General features: G+C 39.7%; 4 protein-coding genes and 3 non-coding genes across 7 annotated transcripts; 5 read left to right on the top strand and 2 right to left on the bottom strand.

The window, feature by feature from the left end:
* Positions 1 to 3,538: 3,538 nt before the first annotated feature.
* Positions 3,539 to 3,609, top strand: QC763_0062540. The gene has a single exon. It is a non-coding gene; the product is annotated as a tRNA-OTHER (tRNA).
* Positions 3,610 to 8,117: 4,508 nt separating this feature from the next.
* Positions 8,118 to 9,395, bottom strand: QC763_401850 (uncharacterized protein; the record flags this gene model as incomplete). The annotated part of the gene is given in 3 exon segments (XM_062911818.1): positions 8,118 to 8,369; positions 8,385 to 8,538; positions 8,605 to 9,395. 3 exon segments carry the CDS (start codon positions 9,393 to 9,395, stop codon positions 8,118 to 8,120), a joined length of 1,197 nt encoding a protein of 398 aa, XP_062765415.1.
* A 305-nt stretch (positions 9,396 to 9,700) lies between these two features.
* On the bottom strand, positions 9,701 to 12,959 carry QC763_401860 (uncharacterized protein; the record flags this gene model as incomplete). Its single annotated transcript, XM_062911819.1, is given in 4 exon segments — positions 9,701 to 10,754; positions 10,769 to 10,921; positions 10,979 to 11,539; positions 11,602 to 12,959. The coding sequence occupies 3 exon segments, from the start codon at positions 11,308 to 11,310 to the stop codon at positions 9,701 to 9,703; spliced, it is 1,539 nt and encodes a 512-aa protein (XP_062765416.1). The 5' UTR covers positions 11,311 to 11,539; positions 11,602 to 12,959.
* On the top strand, positions 11,686 to 12,903 carry QC763_401870 (uncharacterized protein). Its single transcript, XM_062911820.1, has 2 exons — positions 11,686 to 12,654; positions 12,718 to 12,903. Exons 1-2 carry the CDS (start codon positions 11,991 to 11,993, stop codon positions 12,840 to 12,842), a joined length of 789 nt encoding a protein of 262 aa, XP_062765417.1. The 5' UTR covers positions 11,686 to 11,990; the 3' UTR covers positions 12,843 to 12,903.
* A 130-nt stretch (positions 12,960 to 13,089) lies between the features above and the next one.
* On the top strand, positions 13,090 to 13,175 carry QC763_0062580. The gene has a single exon. It is a non-coding gene; the product is annotated as a tRNA-Asp (tRNA).
* Positions 13,176 to 13,295: 120 nt separating this feature from the next.
* On the top strand, positions 13,296 to 13,382 carry QC763_0062590. Its single transcript has one exon. It is a non-coding gene; the product is annotated as a tRNA-Arg (tRNA).
* A 259-nt stretch (positions 13,383 to 13,641) lies between these two features.
* QC763_401880 (uncharacterized protein) lies at positions 13,642 to 14,738 on the top strand (the record flags this gene model as incomplete). The annotated part of the gene is made up of 2 exons (XM_062911821.1): positions 13,642 to 13,934; positions 13,996 to 14,738. The coding sequence occupies exons 1-2, from the start codon at positions 13,898 to 13,900 to the stop codon at positions 14,736 to 14,738; spliced, it is 780 nt and encodes a 259-aa protein (XP_062765418.1). The 5' UTR covers positions 13,642 to 13,897.
* Positions 14,739 to 15,431: the final 693 nt, after the last annotated feature.

The following is a 15,431-nucleotide window of genomic DNA, read 5'->3' on the forward strand; positions in this document are numbered from 1 at the left end:
GAAAAATAAATATTTTTAAATTATTATACGATAGAAGGATCTCTAAATAATAATATTAATAAACGGTAATATAAAAACGAATTTAATTTCGTTATAGTTTGTATATTAAGCTTATATACCGTAAAAAAAAAAAAAATAAATCGTTATATAAGGACCATTTCTTATATAAAAGGTCTATAGGGAAATACTACTTCTAAATATTATAGTTAAAGGAAAAACAATATTAATTATATTCGATATTATAAATATAGGACCCTCGAAAGATATAATCCTAAGGTAACTATAGTATAAAGACTATAACCTAAATATCGATTAAAAGGATAGTAGCTACTTATAATTAAAAGAGTTTTAAAAGTATCTAATTAACGATAGAAAATTAGAAATACGTATAGAGTAAAGTATAAAATAAATATCCTTTACGATACTACCGTAAAGAGTATAGGAAATAATAATATATTTTATTAATATAGGTAGTAAGATCGAAAAAATAAAGTTAACGACGTTAATAGAAATATCGAAGGCTAATAAATATATTTATTATAATAACGTAAAGAAAGGTAAGAAAAAAGTAATACCGGTAAAATATTAAGGATATCTAGCCTTTACGGTTAAATACTTAAAAGGGCTTTTAAAGTAAAGACCGTAGGATTACGAAATTAAATTAAAAAAAGGAACTAAGCTATAGCTATTTAAAGTTTATTATATTAATAATAAATAAAGTAAAGAATTACGGAAATACTTAAATAAAAATTTAAAAAAAAAATATATTAAAGAGTCTATATTATTAGTAAAATACCCCGTATTTTTCGTACCGAAAAAAGATAGTAGCTTACGATTATATATAGATTACCGCTAATTAAATAACGAAACGGTAAAAAATAATTATCCGCTATCGTTAATATTTAAGTTATAAAGTTAATTAGTAAAGGCGCGATACTTTATACGCTTAAATATACCTATCGGGTACGCTTATATACGGATTAAAGAAGGAAATAAATAAAAAATAGCGTTTCGTATATTTTATAGTTATTTTAAGTATCTCGTAATACTATTTAGGCTAATTAATGCGCCTACGACGTTTTAATCTCTTATTAACTATACGATACGGAAGTACCTCGATAAAATAATAATATATTACCTTAATAACGTTTTTATTTATTTACGCACTTTAAAAAAGTATAAGCGGTATATACGAAAGATATTTAACGCGCTATACGGAGCTAGACTCTTAATTAATAAGGAGAAAAGCGAGTTCTATATATAGAAAATAGTATATTTAGGATATTTAATATCGTTAAGTAAGGTTCGTATAAAGCTTAAGAAAATCGCGGTAGTTAAAAACTAGCCTACGCCGTAATTATAAATATATATTAAGGAATTTTTAAAGTTTATAAACTTTTATCGGATATTTATCCGGGGCTACGTAAGTATCGCGAGACTATTTAATTATTTAATTAAGAAAGACGTAAAGTTCCGGTAAAGGTAAGAAGAGAAATAAGCCTTCCAGAAGCTAAAAAAAGCTATTTTAAAGGACCTAATACTTAAATTATTAAACCCTAATCGACTATTTAAAATTAAAGCGGATATATTAAATTATACGATCGGTAAATAATTAAGGTAGTAAGACGACGACGGTAAACTATATCCGGTAACTTTTTTTTCGAAGAAGCTTAAAGAAGTACGTTAGAACTACCCGATTTACGATAAGGAACTACTCGCTATTATCGAAACGTTCGAGAAGTAAAAGCTATACCTTAGCAGTACTAAGTATAAGGTATAGATCTATATAGATTATAAAAATCTACAGTACTTTATTACTATAAAGGTCCTTAACGTACGGTAAATACAATAGTTAAAGTTCCTCTCGGAATTTAATTTTTAAATTAACTATAAAAAGGATTCGGAGAACGCTAAGGTAAATATATTTAGCCGGTAAGCTAATTACTATAAAAATATACTTAGAAAGTTACTATTATTACTTAAAGAAGCGCCCGATAATACTTTTAAGTATTTACTATAGCCGTAAATAGAATATTATATAATATATCGTAAATAGGTTACTTTTAATAGTAAGTACTAAGGAAGGTTAAGCGACGATATTATAAAATAATACTAATAGGAAAAGCTAAAGCCGTAAGGTATTTAAAAAAATAGTTAGGGAAGACTATAATATAGAAATCGAGCGTACGTAAGGCTAAATAATAGAACGGTATTAATAATAGAGATTTATATATCGAAGCTCGGAGAATATATAGGTATCGTTAAAACTATAAAAAAAATTAAGTAGTACTTTAACTAATTAAGGATTAAAAATAACGCTAAAGAAATTATTTAGTTATACTATATATACGAGAAAACGAGGGTTACGAAGTATAAGCCCTATAGATTTCTAAAACCATTACCGGTAATAAAACGGCTATAAAGTTTAATTACGATAGACTTTATTACTAAATTACTAAAGTTTAAAGATACGGTAACCGGCGTTAAGTACGATAGTATATTAACGGTAGTTAATAGACTTACTAAATAAGTATATTTCTTACCTTATAAGGAGACTTAGTTAGTAAAATAGTTAGCGGATATAGTATTACGGTATATTATATTAATATATATATAGTTAAAAAAGTTTATTACGGACCGTAATACTAAATTCGTATCGAAGTTTTAAAGAGCGTTAATAACGAGGCTAGGGGTAGTAAATAAAGTATTTTCGGCTTACTACCTTTAAATAAATAGTTAAATAAAACGGCTTAATTAAATCGTAAAATAATATTTATAGAATTATATTAATTTCGAGTAAGATAATTAAATTAAACTATTATTTACGGTATAATTAGTATATAATATATCGCTAATTAAAACGATTAAAGCTATATTATTCTTTATAAATTTCGGTTATAAAGTAAACCTACGGTAAAGACTTACGGTTAAAGTACTTAGGGCTAGGGTTAAAGTAAATAAAATATATATATTTTACGGTAAGCTTAAGTAAAAACTAAAGTTTATAAAGGAAAAAATATAGAAATACTATAATACTAAAAGGCTTAAAGGATCTTACTTTAAAGGAGGAAATATAATATTCCTTTCTATACGTAATTTATATACTAAAAAACCTAGTAAAAAGCTAAATTATAGGAGAGTAGGATTATTTAAAGTTAAAAGGAAAATATCGGAGATAGTATTCGAATTAAAATTACCTAGTACGATATATTTACGGTTATATACTTTTTATATTTTACTTTTAGAACTCGTACTATACGTAAAAAAAGTTAATATATAAATAGTAGCGGAAAATAAAGAAAAGGAGTACGATATAGAAAAAATATTAGATTTACGGTTTAATAAAAGTTAATTAAAGTATTTAATTAATTAATTAAAATATTCGGTTATAAATAATTCGTAAAAACTATAAATATACTTTAATTACCTAAATAAATAAAAAGAATTTTACTAATAATATTTAGACCGATTAAAGCCTAAACGGGTAAAAAGACTTAGCCCCGGCCCATAGCTAAATAACTATAAGACGGAGCTAAAAGAACCTCGACAGGAATCGAACCTACGCCTTCGACGTAGTAGTCGACGTACTACACACTATACTATAAGGTTAGAAGGTATAAAGGGAACTAAATATAAATAATATTACGCGCTTTAAGTACCTCGGGAAGTAAAAAGTATATTACTAGCAGTATCTAACGCGGCTAGGAAAGAAGGACCAGCCGCGCCCGGATCTAAAGAAAAGTTAAGCGGCTAGTCGAAGCCTAAAGTAGGATCCAGAAAAGAAAAATTAAGCGGGATAGGGGTAGAAGACTCCGCTAGGGAACGGCTCTAGGGATCCGGGGAGGCGGGAGCCGGAGGAAATATAGGAACGTTATTAAGCGGTAAAGTAAACTATATAACTAACGCAGCTTCTTCCTACTTAATATACTTTAGCTCTTTTATACTATTAAGGCTATAAGAGACGGCCGTAGCTATTTGCTTAAACTATATTCGTTTTTATAGGCGTAAACGGTTAATTTTTTAATTTAAAGTAGCGCGTTAGGACTTAGCCTCTACTATCTCTATCTCTATTTAATTATATTAAATAATAACTTTACGGAGTTATTAAATAAATAATTTATAAGCGTTATAAAGGGACTAATTATACTATATATAAGTAATATAATACTCGGAAACGGAGAGAGAAATTTTATAAAAGAAATTACGTTTTTCGTAAAAGAAATAGGCACGCTTTATAATAGTAATAAATCGTAATATTAAAATAAATAGTTTATCGCGATCTACTATTTTCGGGTACGGAGGTCTAATACCGGGTCGCGCCTTATTTATACGGTTAAATATTATAAAGTATAAGGAAATAAGGGAAAAAGAAAAGAACTTATAAATATTAGTAAACGTAAAAGAATAAACTAGGCCGATAGGATTTTAGCCTAGGAAAAGGAGTATCGTATTACGGCTTAATACTTAATAGGGCGTAAAGCGTATTATAGACTAATCGTTAATATATAAGTAAAGACTAATTAGAATAAGATTAGTAAGATCGAGGATCGATTTAGAAAAGCTAATTCCAGAGGTAATAGTATTAATAAGATCGAGGGTCGAGTTAATCGATTTAGAACGGTGCTAGGCTTGGCGCGAGGACTATATATACGGAGGAACTAGCTAGCGTAGATAGATAGTTCCGTAGTATGCAATTTAAATTATATTTACGGTATCTAATATTTACATCGAGACATTTTATTATACATTATTTAACTGTACCGAACTAAGATTATTTAGAAGTGCCTTTAACCGATATTCCTTTCAGAGGTTCTGGATAGAGGTTCGTCACATAATAGCTTATCTTAATTATAATAGTTTAATATTAACGATTATAATTTATATTATATACTACGGAATTATTTATCTATACTAGCTAGTTCCTCCGTATATATAGACCCTTATTCTCTAAATACCTCCGTACTTAGCTTACTATACTTACTAGTAAGCCTAGTCATCCGTCCTAGCTTACTACGCTAATTAGTGAGCTAGGTAAGCCGGCTTACTTTTATTAAGAGTAAGCGCCTTACTATTTTATAGGTCCGTCGTTTCTTTCTACCTAATTAGCTACTACGACCGGCTATAGTCTTTATCCTGCCTTACTATATAGTTAGTCTATAATATAATGCCTCCTCTTTTATTTTTCGTCCCGAAAGATACGCTATTAGTATTCTTTATACCTTAACGCTTCTTCCTTTTCTTTTATTATATATATATTTCCTTTCTCTCTTTTACTTTAGCGTTACTAACTATGTCGGGGCGCGTAGAGAAACGCTACCGTAATATTACTTATAAAAAAATAATTTTTTTTAATTCGATTAACTAAAACGATATCGAAATTATATTTTACTCCTGCTATTAACGCGCGAAGCCCTAAAGGCCCTATATTATAAAAGAAGGGTCGAACCGTTATTTAAACTACGTTTAAATAAGTAAGCTATATAACGGTCCGAACGTAGTCGATTTCTATATATATTTAGGTGCCGTAATCGTACGTCGTTTTATTAATAGCTTTAATAATAAAGAATTTATTAAAATAAAAGAAAATTGTTAAAATAGGTGCTATTAAGGCCTGTAAATATAGGCTTAAATAGCTATCGGCGCAGTATACTAAGAGCGAAGAAGATTTTAACTGAAATATTCGATAGTTACCGTAGCACTAAAGAAAAGAGGATTATAAAGGCGGCGCCTTATAATATATAAAAGAGAATTACTATAATATAGGCTTATAAAGTACTAATAAATATAGTAAATTAATATATTAATTAAACTTTATAAATTAAAAAATACTATAGTAAATAGAATATAAAGTAAAAGGTTTATAAACTATTAGCCTTTTACTTACTTCCCGAAAGTAATTCCGTTTCCGGGCTTAAATATACGTTTCCGGAGCCCAAACGCTTACTAAATACGCTATTTAAATATAAAATTATAAACTATATTATTATTATCGTTTAACTACTATAAACTATATTATCGTTACCGTTTAATTATTATAAAATACTAGCCTTAACGCTCGGCCTTCCGGGACTTTAAATTACTTTCGGAAACCAGACCTCCGCTCCAGTAACCGTATATAACGAACCCCTATCCAAAACCTCTAAAAGGGATACTAGTTAAAGGCACTTTTAAACAATTTTAGTTCGGTATAGCTAAACAATATATAATAATAGCTTATTTTAATATAAATACTAAATGCCGTAAATATAATTTAAATTACATATTACGGAACTATCTATCTACGCCAGCCAGTTCCTCCGTATATATAAACCTTAAAACCCTAAGGTGCTCGCCCTACTACGGCCTCGATCACTCTTAGCACATTGCATCCTGCAATGTGCTCGTCGTGCTATACCTCTAATTACCCCTAGCACTTTACATCCTACAGACTACTCGTGAGCCTTAGCACTATAGCACTTTCGTCTATACCTAATTAGCCGTCCCCTAACCTCCTTAATAATCGGCTAGGCGCCCCACGCCCTATATATAGCGTAGCCTGCTATTAGTTTAACTATAATACCGCAATCTTTAAATATTATTAATTTAAACTATTATATTACTTTTAAAGCTCTATAATATATAAAGCTTAAGTATATTATAAAATCTATAAATAAAAATTATATTTTAATAATATATAAACTATAGCTATTATAAATAAAAAAATAAAGTTTTTATAAATCTTTAAATTTAATTTTAAATATAAAAATCTTTTTAAATTAATTAATAATAAAATCATTATTAATTTAATTATTTTATAATATAATTATATATTAATTTTTATTTAATTAATCTTTAAACTATTACTTTTAAAAGTCTTTACTTTTAAAAATAATTTCGGAGGGAAAAACTTTTTTATTTTATAAAATATATTTAAATATAATAGTTTAAATCCTTTTTCTATTTTATTTAACGTATATAATTTTTTTATTTTACTTCGAAAACCTAATAATTAAATTGTTTTTTCTTTAACTTTTTATTATATTTACTTTATTATAATTATACTTATATTTAAACTTAATTTAATTAACGGTGAAATATAGGTTAAAGAATTTATTAATATTCTCCGGAGTAATTTCGTTAACTTTAATATAATTAATTTTCTTTTTAACTTTTATTTTAATATCGGAATAACGATTTATAAAATAAAATATTTAATACTTATTAAGGGGGTTAAAATCACTTTATTTAACTAGTAAAGTAGCCGCTAAAGCTTTTATATTAATATAAGTAAAAGCGTAACTAAAGCTTTTTTAATAAAAAAATTATTAAATAATAAAGGTTTTTTAACTATAAAAAAGTTACTATTAATTTTTATAAATAAAGTTCCTTAGTAAAGTATTATTAATACGGTATTTTAGGGTAAAACGTAAAATCCTATACTTATTAGACGCTTTTCGCTGGCTTACACTAGCGGCAATGTCTTTCTAGGCATTTTTAACATCCTCTTCGGTATATTTGGCCATTGGTGGGTACCTGGAGCAAAAAAAAGTAAAAGAAAAGCTTTATTTTTGGCCCTGTGGGTGGAATATAAAGTGTGTGTTGATACCGAGGGGTCCAGGGTTATGGAGGGCGTAATGTGAGTAGATGGCTTGGCTAGTTCAAACTTACCTGGGCCACATCCATATGTGGTCCACTTCCTTGTCATCCAACCTATCTCATCCACTTTATTGGTGGTCATGTTGCAACGAACTGTTTTGGGGAGGGTCAGACTTGTCTGGGAATCAACTAGTATAGTCTTTGGTCAGGGAGGAACAACGAAATGGGGTACAGCAGCGCAGAAGTTACAAGGGCTTGGAGGAGGGGGTGATAAGTGACGAGGATGAAGGGACGCTGTATTACAAGGATGAGAGTCAGGCTGTGGAGATGGAAACCTTTTACCAAAGTGGGGAGGCAAAAAAAGCAGGACGGTATGGGTTGACACCTTGATACGCCGATGGATTGTCATATCGCTCAAACATATCGATATATCCATCGTATAAACCTGATCCCCCTCACTCTCTTATCACCCAAAGCCTCACGCTGAGATCAAAACATTAATCCAAAAGATACAACAACCAAACCCTCAAACAATCCACAAACTACGGCAACCACCAACCAAAACGCCTCTGATCCATGGTTCTCACCGCCAAACTATAACTCAGCAACATCCCAGGCCAGTCCTCACCATAAATCTTGAGAATAGCCTGCATATCCGCTACCGAAGGGCGGTTCCCAACACCCACCCTACCCTGAATCAAAGCCTGCAACCCTTTGACTTCAGCAATCTTCCCCTCCTCGTCCTCGGTCGCCGGCCGCAAAACTCGAACAAGACAAGAATCATTCATATTCATCTAGGTAATCATAACGTGCGCTGGAGATCCAGGGGGCGGCTCGAGTAGGCACTGCAGACGGACTTCTTCATGTTGCTCCTCCAGGCTGGTTCCATAGTTTGGACCAAATAGAAGCCGCATCTTTTCTGGCGTGTCCTGACCTGTGATAATGAGGCGGTATAGAGGCAAGCTAAACACTGTATCAGCAACCATTGTTTTCCATAAAAGTCTGCAAGCGGACGGGAACGATGCGCACCCTATTCCACTACGTTTTGAACCGTCTTCAAGACAAAGCGATTTCATCAAATCTCGGGCCTCCGGGTCGTTAGGCGCCTTTGTAGTGTAATAGTCATGGGCGTCGAGCTTTGGAAGAGGGACGGCAGCAGGTGAAGCGGTGGCAGCAGGTGCGCGACATGTTTCCTTGTGCACTATCCAGTACGCCCTCTGGCACTCTCTTGAGTGATACCACGCCCGGCCGCACTGCGCACACCGTTTGAGGGCTTCGAAAAACGACGCCTGACCCATCCGGCAGCCATGACACCTTGTAGAACCGCCCAGTTTAACCGGCTCTCGAAAAACCATCTCCAACGCCGGAGTGAGCGGGAGAAAGAAATCCTCTCGGCGCTTCTCCAAGATCACCCGCTCCTTCGGGGTGCAGACGCCCACTTTGCAAAGCGCCGGTGTCACACCGTGCTTCTTCAGCTCATCTTCGATCGCCTGCGCCATCTCGGGTTCCAAGGTGGACCATGAGCCAGGTAAGAGGGCCGTAGCTTTAGGGTTGAATCCCTCGGGTATGAGAAAGGCGTCCAAGAGATGGGGAACCGTCGCTTCAGCTTTCCCTTGTGTTGTTGGCATTGAAAGTATTTGACACGGGCTGGCCTGCTTCATAAAATCAATCTCTGGGTTGACGGCTATAAAAATGTCGGAGGGGTTCTTGATCTCAACATGGCAGACGCCAAAAACCCAGTGGTTGCGACCAAACAGGTTGGGTAACTCCATATCCGCCGGGCCCGGGAGGTTGTTGAACGAGTGAACCCTTTCCTCCATAATTTCTGTGTGTGTGTGATGATAAGTAGCGGTCGGTCGTTCTGGCAAATGAGGGATGAAGCACTGCTCTCGTAGTCAATGACTTTGCAGCGAAACTGTTGATCAACTAAGCGAACAAGGCAACTGGAGAAGAACTGAAGCTGGAGGCAAACAGACCCAGAGTGTCGAAAGCTCCCGGAAGGAGCAGACAGTAATTCGGTGACAGCAGTTTGAAACTTGGATGTCATGGTCTATATGCGCTACTGCCAGTTCGGAAAGTGCGCTGTACAGAGCAGGAAGGATGGTGCAATGACTGTGAATCGCTATCACTCCCTAAACACCTCCAACCTCGCCCTTCCCGTCATCAGGGTGCAAAGCCAGAGGCCATCAACAACCAAAACATCAAGGAAGCTAAACACTAGACTACCGCCAAACACAAAACTGTGGTACGTCCAAGCATTGCCTTCATCCAGCTCCTTGACTTGACATACAATAGCCCAAGGTAAGACATACAAAAGGTTGCTAACAAGACTCTGGTACAAGTACCACTTGGGCCTTGTAGCAAGCAAAACAGTGGCCAGTTGAGTAGACGCTGCATAAAAGATGTAGCACCAGTCTATCGTGCGCCACATGTACGCCGTCACCTCTGCAACCTCGTCTGAAGCACTCAAATACTTTGCAAATGACCCAGCACCCCAGATGGAGAGGAAAATCGCCAGCGGGATCTCCACGAGCATGGCCAGCCCAAAGGATGTCAGGGCTGGCTTCACAACCCTGAATACCACAGGCTTAAATGTCACTTTTCCAGGTCTGCGTGTCGTTGTCCCAATCTCTCGTCTCCACGCACCCCACCGGTGACCAACAAAGGCGAGAGCTGTGGCTTCCAGAGACTGAACTGGTACCATGACAAGACCCCATCGAATGGTATTAAACACGCCCCAAGCAGTGGCGTAGGTAGACCCCATGGACACAATATTACTTACCAACCAGAGGTAGAGCGCATTTCTGACGGCAGACTCAATAAGCGTGAGAATGCCTGGACGGATGAGAACAGCCAGTGCCCTCACGCTTGGGGCTATCGTTTCCTGCGCCTTGTATTGTGGCCAGCTGGTCCTCCAGAGAAAATAGACCAAGCCACAAATCGCGGCAGCCATGTTGCACGCCAGCTGAATGCCGGCCTGCATGTTTACGGTCGGTGTGTGGTTGCCAACGTGAAAAGTTGAAATGAGGAGAAGGTCCAAAATGATGTTGATGCCAAACTTGGCACTACTGATGACCAACGGAACATCGGGCTTGTCTAGGGCGCGCGTGGCAGATGCAACAGCTGTCTCGAGAGCCGAGCTGAGGGCAGAAAAGGCGCTGATACGGATGTACGTGAGGCTGGCGCCGCGAACTTCGATTGGAACGAAGCCTTGGCAAAGGTGGAGGCACCACCGAGGAGGGCGAGACTCATGATCAGGCCGAGAATAGTCTGGAAGAGGATGAGGGTGTGCGAGAGTGAGAGTCGGGCGGCAAGAGAGCGAGAAGATTTGTCCCCAATGATGACCCTTGAGGTATGTTAGCATTCAGTTCCCAGGCATAAGGGAACAAAAGGGCAAAGGTACCAAGCAGCTCGCGGTAGCCCTTCATTGAGCACCTCGGCAAGAACTCCAATGTATGTATACACATCGGTTGTGACAACCATGCTGCGGTCGATGTTGGCGACCCATAGTTTGGAAAGTGTGCCGTAAAGAGCAGGAAGAATGAACGAGGCTGTGTTGAAAACCAGTGCACCAGCGTAAAAACTTCGAAAGTCGTTCTGGAGCAGCGATTCATCTTGAAGATGGCGGCCGTCGTCACTGTCTCCGCGGTTGTTGTCCGAGGGCGAGGCCCGATTTTCTTGGGCTACCATTCTATAACCCAGTCGATTCCGGAGATGATGGAGAAGGAATGACATGGCCCAGTTGAAGTGGCGAATACCTTCCTTCCGATAAGTTTTCCATCTGTGGAGGAAAGGTGCGCCATCGAGCGGGGTATGCTGCAGGCTGTTGAATTTCAGGTTAGGTAACGAGGACCGTGCCAAAAGTTGACCAGTAGACAGTCTCGGACGCGGTAGGCCTCAAGGCATCATGGGATCATTTCGACTCCATAGCATTGCTTGCATTGGTCTCTTCTCAATATATGCCCTGAAGGGGATTAGTCACACTGAAGAAGGGTACCTAACTACACGAAAGGCTTGGGATGATACCTATCAAGGACATTTTCTGCATAGCTGAAAGTTGGTTGGTTTACCCTCTCTTGACGGTATTAACTGACATTTCGGATGATATGAAGCATATTGATAGATTTGAGACGTTTTAGTAGAGATGAATGTCATCCGTTATGTTTAGTTGGGTGATGCTTTGTTATCGAAGTAATTCTGAAGAACAATATCATCTCAAACCCAAGTTCTTGACTTGGCGGAAACTTGAACTGCTGCATCGAGAGCAGGAGCAACGGGAGCAACTGAAAGGTCAGCGACTCTCCACACGTGATGCCGTCTCATAAAGAACGATTGCTCTTGATACGGCGCACCTTCCTCCAAATGAGAACTCCACCAAAGATACGGCCGTCTCGCTTCTCCACGGGTTTGGTACTATGGATCTTGAGGTGCCCACGGGTCATCGCGGCCGCAAATCCTGCCTTGGCCAGTTGGTATTTATACGTCTTCAACGATCCTTCTCCCTCTCAGCCCATCATCGCTTTGCAACCCAACAAACCGTCTTCCCAACTCTCGCCATGTATCTCGCGACCACCCTCGCCTTGCTCCTCAGCAGCATCAGTACTGTGACCGCCAGCCGGTCCTGGGTCGCAACTGCGCAAGACTACGGCAATGCCACTTTCGTCACCGGCGTTGATGATGTCTCGGAGCAATTCAAGATTCAATGGGTCGAAGGCGGCAACCCCTCCGATGTCATCATTGGCCACATCCCCGGCGGCGGCCTTGAGGCTAGGGATGACAAGATGTCTACTGTCACGGTCGAGACGATATTCGTTGTGGACACGGCTACCAGCTACTCCTCCACAGCCACCACCATAGTCAGCACCCTCGTGGGTGAGTCCCCGAGCCCGGCCGGGGCCACCCAAGCACCCAACACCGTTCCCAAATGGGCTCTAGACGTGTTCACACAAGGTGACACCTGGTGTCCCCGTGGTGTCTACTCCACCATCTCGCTCCTCCGGTACGGGACATTCTGTCTCAAGACGCCAGCCGGCACCACCAGCGCAAGAATTCCACAAGGCATGATGGGCGGATGCAGCAGTAAGTTTGCCTTGTTTTCCCCGCAAGAGAATATCTTTCCAGTTGACTGACCATAATATGCAGCTACCTTATTCCAAGACGAGAACTGCTCCGTTGGCCCCGTTCACATCGAGGACGAAGAGATGTGTATGCGGTTGCGCGGTAGCAGCGGTGTTGTCGAGCTCAAGTCATTCGTCGTTGCTTGCTAGATAGCAAGGGAAGTGATGCAAGTCAAGGATCATAACATAAAATGGTTTCTGGAAGATAGACATGGATAGCAGTAGGGAATCTAGCCCACTTCATTCATGGCCGTTTTGTCGATTCGTGCCCAGTATTTTATGATCCAGGTGTTAAGTCAGCCCACAACAAGTTGTTTAATCGCAAGGTAACTCAAGACCTTGTCAACAAAACGTGAAGTAAAAAGGAAAGCTTTTCTTCAGCAAAAGAACATGTGGACTCTCCCGCCGGGAATTGAACCCGGGTCTCGAGCGTTGACGTCTGAAGATGACAAGCTCACATACTGACCACTATACTACGGAAGACTTGCAGATGTTGTCACCTGTCGTAGCTGTGTGAGGTCCCGGAAGCTGGGCCAAAGACGTCTAGGCTTGTGGGCGTTGCGTGGAAAAGAAAGATAAGGGTGGAGGCAAAAGGTGCAAAAACGATCCGCCCAGGGGTCGAACCTGGAACCTCCTGATTATTTGATTGGGTAATCGTAGTCAGACGCGCTGCCATTACGCCAGCGGACCTTGGAACTTGGATGCATCGGTGAACAGGGTATGGCCTTATGATAGGATATGGAAACTCGATGAAGCTGAAAATAGATGTCAAAAACAACTTGAATAGACATGCCGAAAATGGACATATTTTTCATGAACAGTTACAAAAGGGCATTTTTGTGGGGCCGGACTTTGGCGGACTTTGCGTTGTGTAACAAGACACAAGTGCTTTGCTGACAACTGCCGCCCAGTATGGCTTGGCGCACCCTTTTCTCTATCCCCATGAAGACGCAGTTAAGACACCATCTCGGACCGGGAAACAAGTGACACCGATCGCATGTTTCAAGAATATCTCAATCATGGGAATTAACACTAAGGCCGGTAATCCCGCTCTCTGATGGGATCACGATGATCGTTGATGGATGAGAGTTGTGTATAAAAGGGGCCTTGGTCTCGTGAGATCTTGTGTGGTATGAACTCGACATCATCACACACCGAGCACTTCACCAGTATCTCTCAGCTACTCTCATCAAGTCAAACTCAAAATGGCCTCCACCGACAAGACCATCGTTCTCATCACCGGTTAGTCCCCCTCTATCACTGTCCCCTTTTTGAACTTTGCCAAATTAACTCAGCAAAACAGGCGCCAACAGCGGCATCGGTCTCGAAACCATCGTCACCATCTCCAAGTCCTCCCCTAATTACCACCTCCTCCTCGCCGCCCGCTCCCTCGACAAAGGCAACGCCGCCCTCGCCAAAATCCAAGCCGAGCACGGCGCTGCTCTCCTATCCCCCGTCTCAGTCGTCACGTTGGACGTCACCTCCCTCCCCACTATCGAAACCACCGCATCATACATCGAATCCACCTTTGGCCGCCTCGACGTCCTGATCCAAAACGCGGGTGTCATCGTCTACCGCCCTTGCTCCACCCTCGAAAACCTCCGCGAGACGTTTGAAACAAACACCTTTGGCCCGAAGGTCCTGACAGAGGCAATGCTGCCGCTGCTGAAAAAGTCGAGGAACGCGCGCGTAATTTATGTGAGCTCGGTGCAGGGGAGTATCACTTTCAAGCTGGACCCGGAGTACGAGTACAAACACACGAGGGGGATCGAATACAGGATGAGCAAGGCTGCGCTGAATATGCTGGCGGCTTGCGACCGGTATGACTTTCGGGAGTGGGGCGGGAGGGTGACTGCTTTTAATCCTGGGTTTTGCGTGACCAACTTGACTGGGGAGGAGGGCAGGAAGCAGAGGGTGGAGGCGGGGGCTAGGTCGGCGGAGGATCCGGCAAGGGCTTTGCTTGAGGTGTTGGAGGGGAAGAGGGACGGGGATGCGTGGGAGGAGAATGGGATGTTGGATTTGGATGGGGGGGTTATTCCTTGGTGATTGAGCGAGTAGGCGGCGGGGATTCTTTTGTGGTGAGGCTAGAATTGGCAGCGGGTGAAGCTTGCCTGGTTGGGTAATGGTCGTTATGGAGGGTCTCCTTTGAGTGCTTTCTGAGTCTACAAAGTGTTTAGTAGAAGTTCATTTTTCGAATGGTACCTAGTGCAAAGAGAAAGCTCCGCATTGAGGGAGTAATCTGAGGCGTGTGAAGTGCAAGTGAAGGTAGGTGCCATTACAGATGAGTCATGAATTTCCTTTACACTTCAGGAAGTGAGAAATTAACTGCTCTGTGAAAGAAGTCAAGTATTGAAGATACGGAAAAAGGCAGCTGTAACAATTGCATTTTTTTCTCCTCTGGCGGGGAGAAACAGTGGACAATTGTTAAACTTGTTGACGTTGATGAGAAACCAAAACTCTCCATTGGTGCAAATGAGCTCTGATGGCACTGACTTATGCAGCTATACATAATGTTATGCTGGGGTGTGCTGTAGGGTTTGGGTTAGACGTGCTCTCTTTGAAGAACCCCACCATCAATATGAGCCCACCATGAGTCACCGAAGTCGGATGGTGGGGGCGGGCGGTGAGCAGCCAAAATCTCAATCTGGCCAGCTTTGTCCACTGCTGCTTGGCTCTTGGTGACAACGGCCGAGGGTCCATTGCTGCCAGTCACTGACACCCCCTGGTTCGCTGGAGATT

Source organism: Podospora pseudopauciseta, chromosome 4 (assembly GCF_035222475.1).
Source record: "Podospora pseudopauciseta strain CBS 411.78 chromosome 4, whole genome shotgun sequence".
NCBI lineage: Eukaryota > Fungi > Ascomycota > Sordariomycetes > Sordariales > Podosporaceae > Podospora > Podospora pseudopauciseta.